Below are 16738 nucleotides of genomic sequence, written 5' to 3'. Positions count from 1 at the left end.
GCCCATTCCCCAGACCTGAATCCAATTGAGCACATCTAGGACATCTTGTCTTGTTCCATCCACCTACAACACGTTGCACCACAGACTGCTGAGGGGTTGGTGAATGCTTTAGTCCAGGTCTGGGAGGACATCACTCAGGAGACTATCTGCCACCTCATCAGGAGCATGCCCATGCTTTGTGGGGAGGTCATACAGGCACATGGAGGCCACACATACTGAGCCTAATTTTGACTGGACATTGGACATTACATCAAAGTTGGATCAGCCTGTGTTTTTTTTTAACTTTAATTTTGAGTGTGTCTTCAAATCCATATCTTCATGTGTTGCTACATTTGATTTCTGTCGATAATTCTTGTGTGTTGTTTTTTTGTCAGCACATTCAACTATGTGCGAACAAAGTATTAAGATTATTTCATTCATTCAGATCTGGGATGTCTTATTTTTGTGTACCCTTTATCTTTCTTGAGCAGTGTATGTTTCTGACATATGCTGACTTATTTCCTCAGATACTAACGTGCTTCAGCTCGTCCTCTGTGAGCGGTTGGTGTCTTGGCTCAGGTGATCAGTTTCTGTTTCAGGTCACTTTCTACATGCTGATCATAACATGCAGGTGACCTCAGTCAGGAGGATGATCCAGGTGTTCTGTTTACCTGTCTGCTGTGGTTTCTTACAGATACCAGTCTGCATCAGCTTGGAGCCTCTGTCCAGAGCTTTTGGCTGGTCACACAGATGAATAAGAAAAGTTCAAGGTCAAATGAAGAGACAACTATCCCTGCAGTAGACAGCTCTGTGGCGATGTGTTTCAGTACAGTAGTTACTTTATAGGTGATAACAGTCTTCCCTGGGTTAATGCACAGTTTCCACTATTCAACATCTGACTAAAAATAGTTGATGTTGTGCTTTGAGGATGAAGATCCAAGAAAAGGAACGTCGACATGTCCTGTACAGCGTAACACCCGCCTGTACACACGGCATCAAAAACGATAATCTGTTTGTGTTTTTTTTTTTAAGCCAAATAACTGTTTAAAGTGCAAGCAAGAATAAACATGACATACAAGAACCAGTAGACTAAACACGTGGCCCCTCTACAGCAAACGTACATCACACACTTTATATGTCACAATAAATGGAAAGAACTGCAGTTCATAATGCTGTGACAAAGGATTCACATCTTTCCTCTTTTCTTATTTTTGTACAGTTTTTAACATGTTTCAGATCATCAAACAAATGTTAATATTAGACAACGATCACCCAAAATAAATATGGAATTCACTTTTTAAATGATCCTTGAATTCTTGGGGGAAAGTTTTTCAAACCTACCAGCCAAATGTGAAAAAGTGATTGGTAACAAGAACTGCAATCAAGCTCTTTTGTTAACTAGCAATGAGGAACTTTGGCCCACTCTTCTTCTTCTTCTGCTTTTTTATAACCTTGTATTTTGTCATTTTCATGACAAAAAAGCACTAGCAAAACAAAAACAAGTACAAGCAGGCAACCAGGATGTTAACATTCTCTGACATAGGACCATGGAAACCAAACAGACCAAGACCAACGAGAGAGAGATTTCATAAGGGGAGTTTATAACCTTATAGTACAGCGTTCCAGGATTCTGTTTCAGTCAATGAGGTATCTAGTCACAAAGCTCCACCTCTGTGGGAAGATGTCCAGTTTCAGTTGCAAACTTGCTGTCACTCTCCTCCTATTGTTTTTTTTAGCTATCAATAGGAGTATTGTTAGAATAGTTTCTGTCGGGACTATAGGTCTATCTAGGTATAGAGAGAAATAAGTTAGTTAATTAGTGGAGAAATAAGTTAGAGGATTTTGTCTGTTTCTTTTTTGATTCTTGTCCAGAATCCTTGGATTAATGGACAATCCCAAAATGTATGTGAATAATCTCCTGTTTTCCCACATTTTCACCAACATAGTTCTATATCAGGTTCTTTATAATGTGAGGAGATAACAAGAGCTGTATTAAAATCTGAATTAAAATTTTCAGTCAAATTCTCTCCACAGTTGACTGTTTATTCCTTTGCGACAGCTTTTACAGAGCTCTTCCCACACATACATCATCAGTAATTTTAACATTTAAGTTTAGTTCCCATTTCTCCTTAATACATCCCTATTTTAGCAGCATTTATTTATAAGCTTTTTGCATACATATCCATCTAAGTCTTTAGAGGGGAGTTGGAACTGTTTCTGAAGCTGGTTAAATGACTCGAGCTTTGTTCCATTAAATACTTGATATATAGTATGAAGGCCTGGATTGGCCCACGTCTTAAAGCTACTGTCCCACACAGAAGGCTGGAATTCTAGATTGCCTCTCACTGGTACGGCCTTTGAAACAGATAAATGACTACAGATGCTTGTTTTCCACATCTTCAGAGTATGTTTTATGGGGTCCACTCTTCTTTGAAAAATAGCTTTAATTCAAACACCTCAGAGGGTTTTTCAGCATGAATAGCCTGTTTAAGGTCACATCAAAGCATAGACTTCAGCTCAGCATTAAACACCATTATCCCCCCCAAAGCTGCTTGACAAATGTCACGGGGTGGAAAGGGACAAGTTACCTAGGGTTTTTTATTATGCATGTTTTGCTGTGTTTTACCTTTTTTAATATTTTAATATTGTACAGTGTTGTATTTTTATGAGTTTTATTGCATGTTTTTGTAGTATTTATTGGTGACTTGTCCTGGAAAGACTCTGCCCCTCCCTGATTATGACCCTGACACACCTGGGAGGTCCCAGAGGCCAATAAGAGGGCCTGGCAGACCACAGACCACAGGCTTGAGAGACAGGCAGCAGGGATGGTTAACTAGGAGTGGCAGGTGACGGCTGCAAGTGCTGGAGTTGGCATTGGTGAGAGTGCTCAGAGACGCAGGGCGGCTGGTGAAGGTTGCCGTGCAGGACATTGTAGAGCATACGATGCTGTTTTGCTGCTGGGATAACTGGAGGCCAGATCACGGTGGGAAATCAGTGGCCAGAGGGACAGCGCCCTAACTGCCACGGCGAGACGGGCCGGTGCTGATTGGCGTGCTACAGGAACGCGGCGGGCAGAGTTAAGAGCTCTGCCCATCCGGGGTAAGTCTCCTGACTTATCCCACTCTAATGAACGGTAGCCACTAAAAGAGTAGTGACTGTCGCTGCCCCTTTTTTTCCAGCGCATCGGAGCGGAGAACACGGACAGGAAGGCGAGGGCGCCGCCGGGTTTCCCCCTTCTACACTGTTTGCCTGGATTTCTACTTTTTAGTGACTTTTATTCCGTGGCGGAGCCACTGGATGTTTAATGTTGTGTTTTATTGATTTTTATGGTGTTTCCCCCTGGCCAGGGTTGTTTTAATTCATTTTATATTTTTAACTGTTTAAGTATAATAAATTTTATTTTCAGTCACACATTTTAATTCGGTGCATTCCCTTGACTGCTCCACTGCTCCGTCCGTTTTTGAGGAGGGTTTCCCTCCTTCAATAACACCTGTGTTAAATCAAAATCACATTCCCACCGTTACATAACTGGCGTTGTGCGACAGGATACGAAGTTAAGAGCAGTTGGTGGTAGCTGGGGGAATAGCAAATATGATGATGTATGTGTATTCCAGTGTCCCAGTATTGCTGTGGTTTAAAGGGATAGGCCAAATAAGAAGATGGAGGATTAACTGTTTGTAGCTTTAGCCAAGGGCCCCCTGACAGTGTGCGCAGACATGAGTGTTTGGCCACAAGAAGAGGAAATGAGGAACGTCCCGCCTAGGTTGTCGTGGGAGGTCAGCTGCAGGGTTGCGGGGTAATGATTTGCTGCTAGGCAGCAGTGCTTGGGATTAAGCACAAAGCCAGGTTAGGCCTGGAAGTATCCCTACAGTAGCAGCTAGGTGCACCTTAGGACCTTATGGCTTCTGGGTAGCTATGCTATGGTAAATGGTAAATTGCCTGTATTTGTATAGCGCTTTTTACTAGTCCCGCCTAGGGACCCCAAAGCGCTTTACACACCCAGTCATCCACCCATTCACACACACATTCACTGGTGGAGGCAGCTACAGTTGTAGCCACAGCTGCCCTGGGGCAGACTGACAGAAGCGAGGCTGCCATATCGCACCATTGGCCCTTCTGGCCAACACCAGTAGGCGGTGGGTGAAGTGACTTGCTTAACGACACAACGACCGAGACTGTCCCAGCCGGGGCTTGAACCGGCAACCTTCCGACTACAAGGCGAACTCCCAACTTTTGAGCCACGGTCGTCCATGGGTACGTGAAAGGGATTGCTCGTTGTAGCATTTGACTGTATGGCGCACTTTGCTATATTTTCGCTTGGGGGTAGAAAAAGGAACCGCACTCCAAGAAGGCTGCATGACTGGAAGCTGGGCCTTAGCAGGGACTGCTAATCTTTCAGTGTGGGGGGATGTCACGTCGTGGAAAGGGACTCTGTTAAATCAAAATCACATTCCCACTGTTACACAAACTCAACAAGTTAAGGGTTGCCTCCGTCCTGCCGCCCTCATCACGTTCTACAGGGGCACCACAGAGAGCGTTCTGACCAGCTGCATATATGTGTGTGGTTCAGAAACTGCAATGTTGGCCATCTCAGCCAGTTATAACGGATTAAAGTAGCTGCATAAATCATCGGAACATCTCACCCTCTGCTCTAGGACATCTTCCACAAGTGCTGCATCAGCAAGGCCTCCTGCATCGTGCTTGACTCCTCACATGGACTTTTTTCTCTCGTTCCATGTGGCAGACGGTATCACAGCATCGGGGCCCAATCCTTCAGACTGCAGATAGCTTTTCCAACAAGCCATCAGACTCTTGAACTCATTACCTGCTCTCCCACTCCCCCTCACCACACATACCCACACAGACTGTTAACTGACTCTATTACACTCAATACCACTGCATTTAAAAGGGTGGAGTGCCCACTCCGGGTCGGGGATGAGTTCCTGTCCCAAGTGGACGAGTTCAAGTATCTCAGGGTCTTGTTCGCGAGTGATGGGAGAAGGGAGCCGGAGATCGACAGACGGATTGGGGCTGCAGCTGCAGTAATGCGGACGCTGCACCGGTCCGTCGTGGTGAAGAGGGAGCTGAGTGTAAAAGCGAAGCTCTCAATTTACCGGTCGATCTACGTCCCTACCCTCACCTATGGCCACGAGCTGTGGGTAGTGACCGAAAGAACGAGATCACGGATACAAGCGGCAGAAATGAGCTTCCTCCGAATGGTGGCTGGCCTCTCCCTTAGAGATAGGGTGAGAAGTTTGGCCATCCGGGAGGGGCTCAGAGTAGAGCAGCTGCTGCTCCACATCGAAAGGAGCCAGCTGACAGATCTGCCTAATTTTCACCAATACTTCTTAGCCAACAGGCTTCAGTTCATCTCAGAATGGTCAAAACATACCTTCCTAGATGAGCCCTGGCTAGATGTTGAACAGGCACTATGCAAGGATCTAGAGATTTCAGACCTACCATTTATTAGCTCAAACATCAAAAGACATGAATGCTTTAAAAGTATCAACATCAGCTCCTCTCTGACAGCATGGTGGGAGTTTCTAAAAATATCGGAGTCTTCATTAATCCCATGCAAACGTACACCTATCTGGAATAACCCTGACATATTACAAAACAATAATATGATTAATTTCCCAGAATGGAGTTGTTAAGGAATTAAATACTTAGAACATATATTGGAGGGAACAGAATTGATCCCATTTGACAGACTAGTTGCACAATATGGGATCAACAAGAAAAATTTTTTAGAATCTAAACAAATTAAATCCATTATAAAAAAGAAATTTAACCTCAGTCAAGTTGAATTACAAACACCACCAAGTGTGGAACATTTCCTTACTCTTAAATCCCCCAAATTATTATCTAAAATATATAGAACACTTTCTAAATTAGATGAATCAATATCCCTTCCTATTGCAAAGTGGGAAGCAGATTTATCAGTCAGTTTAGTCCAAAACTTCTGGTCTCAGATTTGCTTAAAAACTTTTAAATTGATTAAAAATCCCAGTCTGCAATTAATACAATACAAAACACTACATAGAGTGCACTGTACAGGTCATCGGATGTTCAAGATGGGCTTTACATCTTCCAACAACTGCTCACACTGTCAAGGCAATACACCAGACAATTACATCCACGCTCTTTGGTTCTGTCCACCAGTTCAGAAGTTTTGGCGCGAGATATGTGAAGACTTATCAAAGTGTCTGAAATGTAACATTCCAACTTCCCCCTTAGTGTGTTTGTTGGGCAGCTTAGATAATGTCACTTCAGAAAAGAATATAGCCCATATGGTTTTCACTGCCCTATGCATAGCCAAGAAAACAGTCCTCATGAACTGGAAAAAAAAAAAATCTTAATTCTAACCAATATAGAAATTATCTATTAGATTACATTAGTCTTCATACAGCCTCTGCCACCACATCAGATCAATTGCTCTGGGCTCCTTTTATCAGCTCCATCACCTAGTGGGGGTGGGGGGGTCATAGTTTGGTCCCGCCTTCACTGTTGTGATTGGTGTGGGGGTAGGGACAGGCTTGGGGCGTCCTTGGGTGGTTCCCCGGAGGCATCTTCCTTGGGGGGCTCAACCCGGGGTAGCGGTCGTGGGTTACTGACCTGGTAGCCTGGCTGCCCCGGGGTAGGTCCGGGACGGGAGTGGGGTTGTGGGGGTGCTCCGTCTCCAGGCTGGAGCCGTGGCTGGGCCTCGGGGGCTTGGGTCCTGGTTGGTGTGTTGCCAGGGTTCTGGGCGGGTGGGTGTATGGGGCCCAGCCCTGGCGCAGGGTGCCGCCAGTGCATCGAGCCACCTGGGGGGCTCTTCAACTGGTGGGGGAGATTGTCACATCTTGCAGGAGCTTTCCTCCCCTCAGGAACTCTCTGCAGGAGGGGGAGATACAGGAGAGGTGGAGGAAGATCTCAGCCTGGGTGTCTATTGTCTCGTGTAGTCTGGAAGATGAGTGGATGACAGGGTTGGTGCAGTTTTCTCTGTGGTGGTGTCGGGTGCGCTGTCCTGGGCTCTGTGGGGTCAAGCGGCGCTGCTGTCCTGGGCCCCGGTCTGGATGGGCCTGGGCCCCCTTTCCCTGGCGGGTCGCGGAGTATGGGGGTGCCTACTGGGGTCAGCGGGGGAGCTGGCCCTAGCGAGGGGTCACTTGCCCCTCCCTTCCTTCCCTCCCCATCTCCAGCTGCCTCCCTCTTCCTGCTCCACCACAATCACCCACACATGCAGGGCTGTTGGGTCTGTGTTTCCACAAACCCCGCTAATTCTAGAGACTTATTCATCATGAAGAAAACAAGACAGTCGATCGATCCATTACTTACGCAAGGGAGGCCTCTCATCTGTGTCCAGCATGACAAAGACCCCGATGATGGCCTCCTCTCGCTGCCTTTTATTGACAAACTTCAAACAATAGTTTACTAAACACCTCCCCTTGCAACCCCCTTTGGTTACAAAGACAAGGCACTGTATGTAAATGTATATGTGTGATCGTGTGTACAGCGTCTCTTTATGTCTGTCTCCACGTTGGTTGAGTGTGGAGTGAGTGCATATGAGAGCATGAGGGTGGGAATGGATGTTTGTGTCTGTGTGTGCCTGTATGTCTGTGTCTATATGTCAGGTTGGGTATCAGACGCCACCTCTCTGGGGACATCTCAGGCCCTCCAAGGTTTGGAGGGCCTATCTCCACCCACCACCACTTCCCCTGCCAGTGGCGGACTCCCTCAGACATCGGTGCGTTGGTGGGTCTTTGTGTCCAGAGATGGGTGTCCAGGTACACACCGGCTCACTCCTTGGCGGCTGCTTATCGGGGCCTGGAGCCTGGGGCTCGCTCGGGCCACTTCGGAGGTGGGGTGCCCCCGGCCTCTCGGCCTGGGGCTCGGTCACTCAGGCGCAGCTGGCTGCGGCGGAGCTCACGGGCGCGTCACTGCAACTCCCCCTGGCTTCTGCTCCGCGGCTGCTGAGTGAGCCCTCATCTGGGACTCTCCTCAGCTCTTTCTGGGACAGTGGCGCGGCTGCCCCTCTGTGGGTCTTCCTTGGTCTCTTGTGTTCTGGGGGCCTCTGGATGTCTGGAGTTTTGATCTCCTCCATACCTGCTTCATGCCCTGGAGGACGGGGCTGTGGCCCCCCCACACCCTCTAGCAGATCATTACATGGAGGAACCTTTTAAAAACAAGCGCGTCCATGCTCACAGGTGTACACACGGGTGATCACACACACAAACTACACCCCTTTTGGTTCCTACCTCAAAGCACACTGTGTTCTGTTGATCTTATGTGCTGCACAATAATGTTTAACATTTAGTATTTACTCTCCATACAGGTGATCCAGGTGTTTTGTTTGTCTTTCTTTTTTTTTCTTCCCCCCTTTCTCACCATCTCTTCTCCCCTGTATTTTTCCTTCTCTCCCTTTTTCTCTCCCTCTTCTTTCTTTCATTCTTTCTCCCTGTCCTATCCCCCAGTCATGTCTGTCCCGTCTTTAAAAAACGAAAATAAAATAAATACATAATTATAATAAAGTTCAATCAAATGGACCAATATGGCAAGACCATGATGATCCACTTGGTAAAGTATATCCGTTGGGCATCTTTCTTGGCCTTCAGACAACAATTCTGATGGCTAAAGATCCAAACGGGTCACAAAAAACAAAAAAAAAAACAAAAGCCACTTTAAATCATTAAACTGTAAATTGTAGATTTCAAATTCTAATTTATTTTGATCCTTTAATCCTTAGTCTTAAGTGTATATTTATTTTCTTATTCCTTTTATATCTATTTGTTTGGTCATCGCATATCTCTATATACTTCACTGTATATAGCTGAGATCACAATAAAGTTTAAAGGTGGAAAACAGGAGGAGTGATACACCTCCTGCTTTAAGGCCTGCAGGTATCAGGTTGTGATGTTCCCCTTTATCTTATAGACAGGAACTATTTTTTGCATTGACACAAATAATTTGTGTGAAATCCTATTTGATGCAGAACACCTGATTGTTCTGTAAACAGTTTTAAATGGTTATCAAAATATACCTTAGCTGTGTATAGGAATTTCTTTTACTTGTGTATTAATCACATTATTTTATTGTCTAACGCCTTGATGCTACTGGATTTTAACAAGTCTCACACTCATACATTAAGACAAATGGTGGGGGTCTAGTAAGGAAGTTGGGGGAAGCAGACAGCTCCACAGGAAGAAACTTTTGTCTCTTCGAGGACTCTGGGAGGTAGCAAGGGAGTGTGAACCTGAAGGTGTGAAACAGCTGTGTACTGCCTTTTGTTCCTGAAGAAAGTATTTAACTGAGAGCCATGCTAGGCTCAGGGAAACTCTGCTGACCTGCCCCGCAGTCATGCAGGGTCTCCACAAGCTTGGTTTTCTGTTCTTTATGTGTTTTGATTAAAGAATGTTAGCTACCGCTCGTCTGCAGGCTTTATTTAATGGAAAACTTCCACAACAGCTGCATTTTTAGGTAAATAGCTAAATAGCTAGAAAATAACTAAGGTTTTTATAATCTACAATTTATATTTGAATTTCAAGTTGAAAATAAAATAAAATTCATTAAATGTGTTTGAGCTTGTTACCGTAAAAAAACAAACTTTTTTCTACGCAGAGTTTTTTTTTTGTCTGATTTTAGATCAATTGTGTTATTATACCAATGAAGTAATAACAGTAAATTCAGACATGTGAGGTTGTGCTGAAAAGAATGATACCAAACAAGGCAAAGTAAATAGTTTTTAAAGTTGAAATGTAGAGGAAACATCAAAAGCAGTCAAAAACGGCTCATTATACCCTGGACCTCAGAGGGTTAAAGTTATTTTTTAAGAAACGCAATAGTTACTTTTCCTAGTAATTAGTTACTTTTAAAATATTGTAACTCAGTTACTTTGTTAAAGAAGTAACTACTAAGTATAACTAATTACTTTTTGAAAGTAACTTGGCCAACACTGCTGATGCTGACCTCTCCCAGTTTGAGTTCTGACTCACTGTCCAATCAAAGCTCTTTGTTTCTCTCCTCACTTTCTTCCAGCAAAGTTTAAGAACGGCTCATGTTGAACCATCTTGATCACATCACTGTAAACTTGTCCAGTCATTTTCACTCCACCCTCCATTTTATTGATATTGTGCCATATTGTAAGGTGAATACAGTATTACAACAACAGAAAGAAAACTTGAAGACTAATCCAGTGTTGGCTGTGGTTGGGAGGCCTGTGCTGTCTGAGCATGATGCTGGATACTGGTTAACTTGTACGTGTCTGAAACACATGATCAGGACGCGACTGGCACAGGTGTTTATCTAGGACAGCTTTTATTGTGGAGGTGCCTCCTGTCAGAGTGCTACAGCTTCCGGTTGAGAGTCTCCTGAGAGGAGGGTGAGGTCCGAGGCAGTGAGGAGCTCTGTAACGGGACTGTGAGGATGAAAATGAGGCTGCTGTCTGTGATCCTGCTGCACGGTAAGAATTTCCAACCTCTGATCCATCACACACTCTGAAAAAGCAGCTCCTTCAGTGTGTGTGTCTCCTTTACACAAACACACACAGATGTTTGCAGGGTTTATGTTCAGCCTCTGTCTGCTTGGACTTTGTGAAAGTTTCTAAAATACCACAGGTGTGGTGGACAGCGGGTTTGTTCCTCTGGGTTTCTTACCTGGATCAGAGTGTGTGTTAATAACTCTAAACTCTGTTAGAGAGTCTGCAAACTTTGAGCTCATCCACATGTAAATGCTCGTTTAGAGCAGTGAGCACAGCGTTTGGAAAAACTTCTTAAAGAGAGAAGGTTGTCATAAACTCTGCTTTTTTATAAAGTCTTTATGCATCAGAGCTGTGTGCCTTTATTTGGCTTCATGCTACATGTGCTTTGTTACCGTTTACAGGCTTTATTGATCAGCACCTCCTGTGACAGTGCTGGAGATCGATTTTGTGCATTTTATGTAAAAAGACTGTTTTTTTTTTCGTTTTTCCAGTGGAAAGTCTGCACGTTCATGTGGACACAAGCCTGTTCATGATACAAGTCAGGGTGATGCGGGGGTGGGATTGACAGTTTCTAATGTAAAGGACACAGAAAGAGAAAGAGAAGGATGAGACCGTTACACTGCTAATCCAGACGACTCTCCACTAGTCTGTACTTGTCAAAACTGGCATCTTACACCATGAAACTGTTCTTACACTGTTGTTTTATAACCTGTTCAAAACACTGACATGAGTCCACTATCAGATAAGATCATTTGTAACCTTCACTAAAGCTGTTTCTGTGCTGTGATGAAACCTGACTGAAACTCTTCAAATAAGCCATTCCTCTGCAGATGATCTGTTAGCTGTGTGACAACTACTCTTTGATATAAAAGGAAGGTTGGATACTGGCGTATAATTGGCTAAGGCTCTAGAGCAGCGGTCCCCAACCCCCGGGCCACAGACTGATACCAGCTTCGAGAGTTGAGGCTCAGGTTTGAAATTTATGGTTTTCAGGGTTTTTATCTCTATATTTTTATCATTTTTATCAGTAACTCGGTTTCCATGGGCCTTTTCCCGTGTGTTATGACCAAATCTTCTATTTTAGGTACTGGTACTGGTTTTATTTTGTTGTATTTATCCGCAACACCTTAAAGGGTAGCCCGTAAAAACATTGTTGGACAGAAACCGCTCCGTGGCTCAAAAAAGGTTGGGGACCGCTGGTCTAGAGAGTAAAGGTTTAACTACAGCCAGCTTGAAGGCCTGTGGTGCTTAGTCGATTATTAGAGATAGGTTAATGGCTACCCTGGGTAACGAAATTCTAATAATCAAACTGGAAAAATGTGGGTTTAGGGGTGTAGTATTGGATTGGATAAAAAGCTATGTGATGGATCGACAGCAATATGTAGAAATAAATGAGTTTAAATCTAAACTGGTGGATATTGAATGTGGAGTACCTCAAGGATCAGTATTGGGTCCAAAAATATTTATTGTGTATATAAATGATATTTGTAAAATATCGAAGTTACTAAAATATTTGCAGATGATACCAATATACTTTGTTGAGGTGTGGAATTGCAAGAGGTTTTGGACGTGATCACACAGGAGTTAAACACATTAAAGAAGGGGTTAGATAAAAAGAAAATGTCATTAAATTCAAATAAAACAAAATTTATGTTATTTGGAAATTATAAGAAAACATTAACATTGAAATTTGTGTTGATAATGTATATCTAGAAAGGGTTAATACCATAACATTTCTTGGTGTGATCATTGGTCATAAGGCCTGTTGGAAATCACACATCACTTATGTGAGGGTAAAGTTAGCTCGGGGCATTGCTGTCTCGGGGAACAAAACAATTTCTGGATAGGAAAGCATTGTACATGCTATATTATGCTTTACTAATACCATATATGAGTTATTGTGTAGAGGTTTGGGGAAATACATATAAAAGTAATATTCAGACTATAATCATAATGCAGAAAAGGGCTATTAGATTAATAAATCAGGAGGGGTATAGGGCTCACACAAACGTACTCTTTATTAAGACGCAAGCTATAAAATTCCAGGATCTGGTGAAGTTTAAAACAGTGCAAATAATATATAAGGCAAGGAAAGGTTTATATCACTACTGACCTTTATTTCTTCTTTTAACTCATTCTAGAATTTAACTCCCGCTGCTGAAATAGACATCCTTTTCAAAGTTGTTCTTCCTCTTTGTATTTCTCAATTCCACTTCCCTCTAAACTCAAAAAATAAATTTTAAATAGGTATAAGAATGAAGAAAATGCAAGTAACCCAACACAGTAGTCAAAGTGATGTTTATTTTCTTTTGCAAATCAGTAAATCTAAATATATTTTTACTTGAATATGAGAAAACAATTGTGTGTGTGTGTGTGTTTAGATAGAATGATGAAGAAATGATTAAGATGTCAACCTAAGGGGTCAGAGTTAAATAAGTATATACTTCTGACTACTCCCTTTCAAACAACTGCATGGGATGATATTATGAAATGTTGGTGAATGTATGTGTTTGAAATAAAAATGAACTGAACTAAAATATTATCACTTCTGTAGTTGGGTAAATATCTGCTGTATCACCAATAATGATTGAAATTATAAACTAACACCCTTTTCAAATGCTATCTGCTCTACATCATCATCATGTTGGCCAAGAGGAATCTAATCTGTCACCATGCCTGTTCACTAAGAGATGAGCAGCTTTATGATGGCGCTGTCTGTGATGACAGGAGATTATGATGGTCCATTTTATGTCTAATGTCTTTTCAGATTTAATAATAATAATAATGGATTGCATTTATATGGCGCTTTTCTAGGCACCCAAGGCACTTTACAATTCCACTATTCATTCACTGGTGGTGGCTACAGTTTTAGCCACAGCTGTCCTGGTGCAGACTGACAGAAGCGAGGCTGCCATATCGCGCCATCGGCCCCTCTGGCCAACACCAGTAGGCAGTAGGTGAAGTGTCTTCCCCAAGGACTCAACGACCAGGACAGAGAGAGGGGGATCAAACCGGCAACCTTCCAGTTACAGATACGCTTCCCAACCCCTTGAGTCACGGTCGCCCCATATGTAGATTAAAGCACTGCTTGCCTTACCCATCCAGACAGAGCACACAACACTCCATGGATGGAGTGTGGAGCATAAGTCCTTGCCTTAAATCTAAGCTCTCTACGTCTTCTCATGTGCTTCTTTCTTATCTTCTTATCTTTCTCCATCTCTGAGTGATGTTAGCTCTCTTTCTTTCCTCTCTTTGAAATACAGCAGCTGGACCTTTAACTGTAACACACTGTGAGACAAACTGCACACAAACAGTTTGTGTGTTTGCTGATGTTTGTTGTGCTCATAGAAACGCTGCATTTGAAATGACCTGACTTATAATAAACTGTTAATCCCTTTATGCTCGCTCCTCTTCAGCAGGGCTAGCTAGATGCTGAAGTAGTGTGACTTATTGCCCCGCCCACTTTTACCCGAGTGCACTTAATTACAGTAACGAAGTATTTTTACTTTGGTAATGCCCACCTCTGTTGATGAATCATGTAGGATTTAAGAGAATGAAGCTCGTACACCAGGGGTGTCAAACTCCAGGCCTCGAGGGCCTGGAGTTTGATATCTCAGGTTTGATATCTGCAGGTTTTATATCTCACCCTGGGTCAACACACCTGACTCCAATGATTATTTTATTACCAGGTCTCTGCAGAACTTCAAGACATGTTGAGGATGTTTTAGCTATTTAAATCAGCTGTGTTAGATCAAGGACACATGTGAAACCTGCAGAACACAAGGCTTGGAGTTCCCCACCCCTGTAGTACACAGTCACACTTTCTCTGACCCTCAGTGACCTCTGACCTTCAGTGACCTCTGTCCTCCTGTTGCAGGTGTGTGTGTGCTGCATCTCTCTGCACTGACTGTTTCTGCAGGTGAGTAGATGGAAGTGAAAACCATCAGTGAGACTCCAACAAGAACACAAATACATTTAGTCTGTCTGTGTATCTGTCTGCCCTTCAGTCTCTCTGAGTGTAACTCCAGATTACAAGCAGTTCTTCAATGGTGCTGCTCTAGCGATTCTGTCTTGTGATGATGATGATGAACAAAGAGTTGATGGATGGACAGTGAAGAGGACCAGAGGAGGAGTCACTGAGAGGTGTGGAGCAGCTGAAGGCCTTGTTCTTAAAAATTCTATGTGTCAACTCAAGTTGCGTAACCCCTCTGATGGAGCTTACTTCTGTGAAAGCTCATCTGGGCAGCGTAGTGATGAAGTCAACATCATTGTTTCAGGTACAGATGTTCCAGCTGTGTCTGTATGACTCTGTGTGTTGGTGGAAGTCTGTCTCTGTATCACTCTGTTTGTGTCTCTGTTGGTCAGCTGGTTCTCTGATCCTGGACATCCCTTCATCTCCTGTGTGGACAGGAAGTAATGTGACTCTGCTCTGTGAAAGCAGAGACGGTGAACCGAGGAAGTCTTATTTCTATAAAGATGGGGACATGATTGGATCTGATCTTGAAGGAACGTTGACCCTCACTAATGTTCAGAAGTCTGATGAAGGTCTCTACTCGTGCTCCACTGAGGATCATCCACATACTCCTAAAAGCAGGCTGACAGTCAGAGGTCAGTGCAATGATCTTTCTTATTCAACCTTTTTTCCTGGACTTTAGTAGAAATGTCATAGAGATCAATGAAAGGTGGTAGGTTATATCTTACTTTATCGATACATGTTCTCTTAATGTATTCAGGTCACATAAACAGAGCAGCCAGAGAAAATTATCCCATCATTACAAAGGTTGGAATATTAAAGAAGGAACAAAGAAGTCCATCTTCACTGTGGTGGCACAAAACCTCTATTTGACTTTAAAACTCTGCTGGATTTACTAAAGAGACTCAGTGTCAGGTTGTGACTGACAGATGTGAACATTATTTTCTTTTCAGGCCCATGTTTCTCTTTCAAGAGGAGAATATTTGAATGAATCACACAAATGTGAGTCACTAAGGTTTAACCGCAGAGAAAAGCACATCTTATAGCTGCTGTGAAAGATGCAGGGAGTCTGTTTGGAATGAGACCATCTCCTCTGCTGATCGGGCCCACCACAGTTGACACACCTGTCCATTGGTATTGTAGGCAGGCTTGCAGTCATGTGTGTGAGGACAGTACAGGAGAGGACTCAGGATAGGCAGAATCACTCGTTCCAATCGTCTGCAGTTGATCCTGATCTAACTCATTTATTCTATAATGCTGATTTCTGTCTGCGGTCTTGGGATGAATATGAGAGAAGAAGATGGGTACGCCCAGACCGTCACTGCACTCCTCTCCATCCTGTGCCTGATAAAGTCCATAAATAAAGACTTTCATGACAGACAGTCTCAATGTATCCTCAGTGTAACCTGAAGATCCTTTCTTTAGTCTTTCAAGAATTCAGACGGCTCTGTCTATCAGTGAGGAAGCTTCCACAGACTACTGGAACTGATGAGCTGACCAGATAATAAACTGACTGAACCATCTTTGTCATTGTTCCTGCAGATCCTCCCACAGATCCTCCTCCTACTACCCCTAAAACAACCACTCATGCTCCCAGTACTACAAGCCCCCAAACTACCAAGAAAAAAATCCCTCCTGCTAACAGTAAATCAATAGAGGAAGATGAGGAGGTCGAGTTCGACTACACCTGGTCCCTAACCTATGGCGATTTTGTCCGTGCCTGGTTCTGGTATTAGTTCTGCTCCTTTGGAGGAAGCTAAAAGGTAAGAAGTGTGTCAGCTGAGTCACAGAGCACATACATGTGTGTGTTAGGGAAGGTCAAAGTTCACCAGCTTCGAGCTGAAATCACTGATGTTTGTCTCTGAACAGGAAAGTGAGGACGCACTCTGCCTTATGGACGACCTTCATCCTACTGTCTCTGATTGGCTGCTGTTCTGTGACATCATTGGCCCCTCCTGAAGCTCCAGTAACCAGTATAAAAGCAGGGGGTGTGTCTTCAGAGTGTCAGCTTTGCTGTTGTATCTTTACTGTCGGCCTGGGATTTTACATGTTTGGTCTTATTATGCAGCACTTCGTGGGTTTTTAAAAAAAATGCTTTTAAGTAAAATATTTTGGGACGTTTAAAGGTTTTCCTGCAGCTCTGCAATGACTTGTATTTTCAGACATGACAGCTGTGACTGTGTGTGTATTACACAGGTTTTGCATTGTAATAATAAACTATTAAAGTTTCTCACCACAAACACATTAATGTCTGAGTCTTTGTTCAAGACTGCTGGAGAACAGCTGGTCGCCAAGCACAGCACCATGACAGGGTGGCAGTCAGTAGAAAAAAC

General features: G+C 43.4%; 1 protein-coding gene across 1 annotated transcript; it reads left to right on the top strand.

The window, feature by feature from the left end:
- Positions 1-10346: 10346 nt before the first annotated feature.
- LOC146578105 (basal cell adhesion molecule-like) lies at positions 10347-16634 on the top strand. The gene is made up of 6 exons (XM_085269431.1): positions 10347-10414; positions 14310-14351; positions 14440-14709; positions 14798-15040; positions 15948-16168; positions 16275-16634. Exons 1-5 carry the CDS (start codon positions 10378-10380, stop codon positions 16139-16141), a joined length of 786 nt encoding a protein of 261 aa, XP_085125557.1. The 5' UTR covers positions 10347-10377; the 3' UTR covers positions 16142-16168; positions 16275-16634.
- The last annotated feature ends 104 nt before the right edge of the window (positions 16635-16738 follow it).

This window comes from Mchenga conophoros, linkage group LG3 (genome assembly GCF_057382185.1).
Source record: "Mchenga conophoros isolate Kocher_MC1m ecotype Shallow Benthic linkage group LG3, M_conophoros_male_GT1.1, whole genome shotgun sequence".
NCBI classification, from domain to species: Eukaryota; Metazoa; Chordata; class Actinopteri; order Cichliformes; family Cichlidae; genus Mchenga; species Mchenga conophoros.
This window is presented reverse-complemented; position numbering and strand designations above follow the sequence as displayed.

Excerpts from the sequence above, each read along its gene's own strand:
- LOC146578105 (XM_085269431.1), top strand. The coding sequence starts at position 10,378 with ATGAAAATGAGGCTGCTGTCTGTGATCCTGCTGCACG. Across the intron at positions 10,415-14,309 it reads GTCTGTGATCCTGCTGCACG|GTGTGTGTGTGCTGCATCTC; the intron begins GTAAGAATTTCC and ends CTCCTGTTGCAG. Across the intron at positions 14,352-14,439 it reads TGCACTGACTGTTTCTGCAG|TCTCTCTGAGTGTAACTCCA; the intron begins GTGAGTAGATGG and ends TCTGCCCTTCAG.